Raw genomic sequence first — 5,182 nt, 5'->3', positions numbered from 1 at the left:
AAACAAGCTGTGTTGTATAGGATCCGCCATTTGAGTTTTGGTCTAGGCGGATTGAGAGCATCCAAAAACGCTTCGTTCGGTGTGTATGTCGCACATTACCGTGGAGGCACGTGAAAAGGTGGATATTTACATACTTTATTATTGAATCCTCATTGTTTACCTTGCCCTACTAACACGATATCCTCTGTTTTCCTGTAACATCTATGAAAGTAGTATGGGTTCCCTACACTTTCAAAAGTAGATGCTATCACTGACACGGGAATGACACTTCCAATACCAACCTATACAAAAAAAACGTAGCCAACATAGAGCGGGCCCAAGCTGACAGCTTCATACATGGGCTCAAGCTGACAACCGAGTCGGATGTGTAAATTGTTAAATTTTGTTAGTTTTAGTTTGATTTTAGCCAAGGTTTTAGCATCACATAGCTAATGCCAGGCAGGCAATTGATGCGAAATACATAAAACTGTGAAAATGGTTAGTTAAATTCGTTTTGTGAATTCACTATGCGTTTGCCGCCTTTTTCATGTGAGCAACGAAAATGTGACGTCATATCAGCCCCCTGATCACTGACATTCCTACCCACTTCCCCTGCGGTTGTTTGGACATAACCACGTATGGAATGAGATTACATCCTTCTACGATGTGTGCAACCTCATATGCTAAAGCTAATATTAAAATGAAATGCAAATTAATGCATGGAACCTTATTTACCCATTGTAACCCGGTGTTCATTGAAATATCGTATTATATTTCAATTGCTAGAACATAATGGGTTAAAGCGATGCAAAAAAAATTACCCTCGACTTTCCATTACGTATAGCTAATTAAAAAAAATTTATAGACCCTTTTTTTCTAGGGGGCTAAATTTTTCTAAGGCACCCCCTCAAATTGGGTCAATAATATCTTCAATATTTCTATCACTAACTGGTAATTGATCAAACAAGGAATTCATATTTTTTGCTACAACTGTTAACATAAAATCACCACTGTCAAGGTTAGCTGAACATAAAAAATTGAATTTCATCCAGGCAGTTATCGACTCGGTGCTGCCTGATTGTCTAAATCACAATATCCAATACTTTTACATGTTCGAAGCTTATCGATAGAAGTAGTTATGCGGTTGTACTTTTTGCAAAATTTGCAAAAAAAATATCGTTCAATAAAGATACCATCCGGTGCATTTATTCTAACGCCAATTAATAAGCAATGTGCATTTATCTATGTTTTTGTCTCAATCGTGGGATGGAAAGTATAGGTTTCCTGTCGGGCTAGATTGTTTTCAGGCGATACTACAGATACTGAATTATTGTTCCCAATACTTATCTGCAAGAAGTATCAGATATCAGTTGCACCTCACAATTGTTCTTGAATCACGATGCTGCTCTTATGAACCAATTGTCGCATGTTCGATGTTCGAGTCTCGTTTGGAAGAGGCTGCATTGTACGAGTTTATAGGATCGTAACATTAGCCACGCAATTGGCTTGTACTCTTACAGCTGGCTGCTTATTCAAAGGCTTATTCTTGTGGGCAACTTTGGTAGTAGCAAAAAAATCTAATCATTTCATGACGATTAAGTCCAAGTTAGAAGATAGGTAATACAATTTGAGCGCTTATAACCTACATAAATTGGTTTAATTGTAATAATTGAATGGTTCAACACCGGGCGGAAGCGGAATATACAAACATTTTATGATATAAAAATGGTATCAGTTGTCGGCTTGATCAAGTTTTATTACCTTGTGGCGCAAATCACGCGCGAGATCAAAACGGTTCTACAAAGCAAAAAATGATTTACTGTTCGCTTGATTTATATCCTGATGTTTTGTTGAAACTATGTGTTATTCCATTATTACTACACATACGATACAAAATTACATTGTTTTCTGAAAATTAGAACGTGTTTTAGATCATTTACAAATCATTTTCCATGAAAACAACACTAGGTTACCTACACTTATTGGTGTTAAACTTTCCTAAATGCACTCGATGACTGGCATTTGTGCAGCATTCTATAGATAGGCCACAAATGCGTCATCGAAGGGAAGCAATAAAACTATCGATCTCGTTAACAACACAATTTTAGTTTTCATTTTATTGTTGGTTCAAATTATAACGTAATAATATTTGCTCCATAATTAATTAAGCTCTATAATAATTATGCTTCCATCGGTTCATATGGTTTCGCTCAATCTAATTTGACCTAAAAGCGGAGTTTGAAAGAGTACCAGCGGTTTGTTTGTTGATGTACATTACCGAAATGTTTAATTGATTATATGTTTTTTTATTACACATTTTGTGGTAGAGTGGGTTCAACTGAATGGAGATGGTTCTGAAACATCACTAGTAAAGAGAAATTTACATATACATTTTATAACTTAGCGAAAATATATATGAACTGTTTTACTGCAATCATTCAACATATTGAGTTTGAGTAAGATGGAACACGGCAATGATCTTTGTAAACTATCCATTTCGCCAGAAGCAGTTACAGCTAGCCATTACTACGGCCGTGGTCGGCCCAGCTTTTGTTTAGGTTACCGGTAATTCGCGAAATAGTACTTCGAAAAACAGTAGTTTGCTCCATTGCCTGTAATAGAAAGAAATGATATTAGCAAGTGTCGTTAATCAAGGTTAATAATACGATACGTTACAAATAAATGCTGAGACAATTGTAGTTTTGAGTTGTTTGAAATCTTTAATGGATAAATTGTGCAATTTTAGGGCTATTTAATAATAAACTAAGAACTGTAAGAAAACATTCGAATCTTTTTCGAATTCGATCAGGACGATAAGTACGTGCAGCACCTTTTACAACTTATTAAAAACGCAATCTAATATCGAATGATAAAATCGTAATTCAGCAAACCAATGTAGGCGGGCGACTCTGCAGAGAATTCCAGCACAAATTTGAATCAGATATCAGAGGTTTCAAACTTTCAATCACTTTTTATCAGCACTGATACATAACGAAAAACATCAAACAAAAAAAAAAAGAAGATAGAACTGTGTTTACCATTGTTATAATTAATTTTAAGCTTTTCTTCGTTTATTGTAGTTATTCGATCTGATTACAATTTTTTTTTATTGATTACTGCCTTTCATAGAGGACGACGGTGGAGGCATTTGGCCGTTAACGATGATCGCAAAGTAGGGATGTTCCATGGCTTCCTTGGCGGTCAGACGCTCATAGTGATCGTAGCGAAGCAATTTGTCCAAGAAATCTAATGCCTCCGGCGAAACTAGATGTTGATTTTCCGAGTGTACGAAGCGTTCCCATCGTTTACGGGAGTGTCTGGAGAGGATATCGTTGAAGCGAGGATCTAGCTCAATGTTGTATTTGTCTAGATACGCAAAGAGATCCTCGGTGCCCAAGACCTTGGCAATGCGTACCAGCTGGTCGTAGTTATCATGACCGTGAAAGAATGGTTCTTTTCTAAATATCATGGAGGCAAGCATGCACCCAAGAGACCACATGTCGAGCGAATAGTCATACATTTGATAATCGACGAGTAGTTCGGGTCCTTTGAAATAGCGACTAGCGACACGAACGTTGTATTCCTGGCCAGGATGGTAAAATTCAGCCAATCCCCAGTCAATTAACCGCAGTTTTCGATTCTCATGATCGATCATCACATTATGTGGCTTGACGTCGCGGTGCATAATTCCCATACTGTGACAGTAATCTAATGCCTTCAACAGCTCATACAGATAGTACCGGATGTCATAGTCGGTAAGTGTCTGGTAGAGCTGCTTAAAATCCGTATTATTAACATGCTCGAAAATTAAAGCCGGTGTGCGTGAAACCGGATCCTTTACCACAGCCAGTAAAGTGATAATATTTGTGCCGCCGCGCAAATTTTCTAGAATCTTGATTTCTCGTTTGATTTTCTTCTTTTTGACTGGCTTTAAAATCTTCACAACACATTTTTCATTGTTGGTAATCTTAATCGCTTCGAACACTTCACTATATTTGCCTCGGCCAAGTTTCCGAACCAGTTGGTAATCGTCCTGATTGGCCCAGTCGACAACGTAATTCTCGTAATCCCAATACTCGCGAGGTTTGTGCGAATTCACGTCCGCATAAACTCGTGCACTGCTCGGCAATGTCATACTGTTGTTCTCACTCCTTGATGTTACGAAGTGCTTCCGCCCCTGGCAAAAATCGTCACTATTCTTCTTTGCTGTCACCGCGAGTCGACTCCCAGAATGCAGTAAAAGTGCAAACTTCAAGTGCGGAATTCGAAAACGGGCAACTGCCTGCAATGGTGCCGAACCGAAAAATATATGCCGTAAAATATACACTATTTTGAACTATTATTTAAGTCGTACCGGAATTGAATATACCGACTAAAATCTGCCACAGTGCTGGAGGAACTTCGAACCAACTTTTTCAAGAAGCAAGGCAGATTCAAGATGGAGGCAGTGTGAAAAAGTCGAAAAAGTACGTAGAACAAGCAAAGGAAAAAATGACACGAGAGTACAAATGTAGAGCCGGTGATCGAACAGAGAGTGGCGGAAGCAGGACTGACTTTGACAGGAAATTCAAAACAGAGTGACAGCATGATGAAAAATGCAACACCCTGACTATGGGGAACGTTTGTACATCACGTAATGGAAGAATTTGAAGGTGGGTGTTCAACAATTCGCTGGTTTTAGCTTTCAGAAGGTCGCATAATCAATCCGTTTACATGCATTATGAAACCTTTTAAAAACTAAAGCAAGAATTCTAGGGACTTCAAATTTGTTATGAATATTGATGGACAAGACGTAAACACGTATCACTCTTACAAAATTTCAAGGTAAAATAATATTAACAAAAATTATTTTTACTGTCGCGGGCGAAACCGTCGTTAGAATCGCTGCGTGGGCAAATACCGTTTAGTTTGTTCAGTAATTTAATAGCTTACGTGCTAAACACACATAATATATACTTGTAACCACGCTTGTAACTTTTTTTCATGTTGGGTATTTTTAACACATTTTTATCCTCCGTTTTATTATAGCTACCCTCTTTCGAAGAACCTTAATCATTTATTGAGAATTGCCGGACATTGGCATAACAGGTGTTCCGAGTCTTCTATTTCTACCCAGGTAACCATCAAGCATTAAAATAAGCAGTAAATCAGTCGTTTATTAGCATCCCTGGCGTTTTATACTGCAGGTTGTTGTTTATCAGCT

At 37.8% G+C, this 5,182-nt stretch overlaps 1 protein-coding gene across 1 annotated transcript; it reads right to left on the bottom strand.

Moving 5' to 3' along the window:
• Positions 1–1,913: 1,913 nt before the first annotated feature.
• On the bottom strand, positions 1,914–4,431 carry LOC128735030 (casein kinase II subunit alpha). Its single transcript, XM_053829493.1, has 3 exons — positions 4,334–4,431; positions 3,018–4,261; positions 1,914–2,591 (listed from the first exon to the last, which is right to left on the bottom strand). The coding sequence occupies exon 2, from the start codon at positions 4,112–4,114 to the stop codon at positions 3,086–3,088; it is 1,029 nt and encodes a 342-aa protein (XP_053685468.1). The 5' UTR covers positions 4,115–4,261; positions 4,334–4,431; the 3' UTR covers positions 1,914–2,591; positions 3,018–3,085.
• Between the last annotated feature and the right edge of the window lie 751 nt (positions 4,432–5,182).

The sequence above is a fragment of the Sabethes cyaneus genome, chromosome 1 (genome assembly GCF_943734655.1).
Source record: "Sabethes cyaneus chromosome 1, idSabCyanKW18_F2, whole genome shotgun sequence".
NCBI classification, from domain to species: domain Eukaryota; kingdom Metazoa; phylum Arthropoda; class Insecta; order Diptera; family Culicidae; genus Sabethes; species Sabethes cyaneus.
This window is presented reverse-complemented; position numbering and strand designations above follow the sequence as displayed.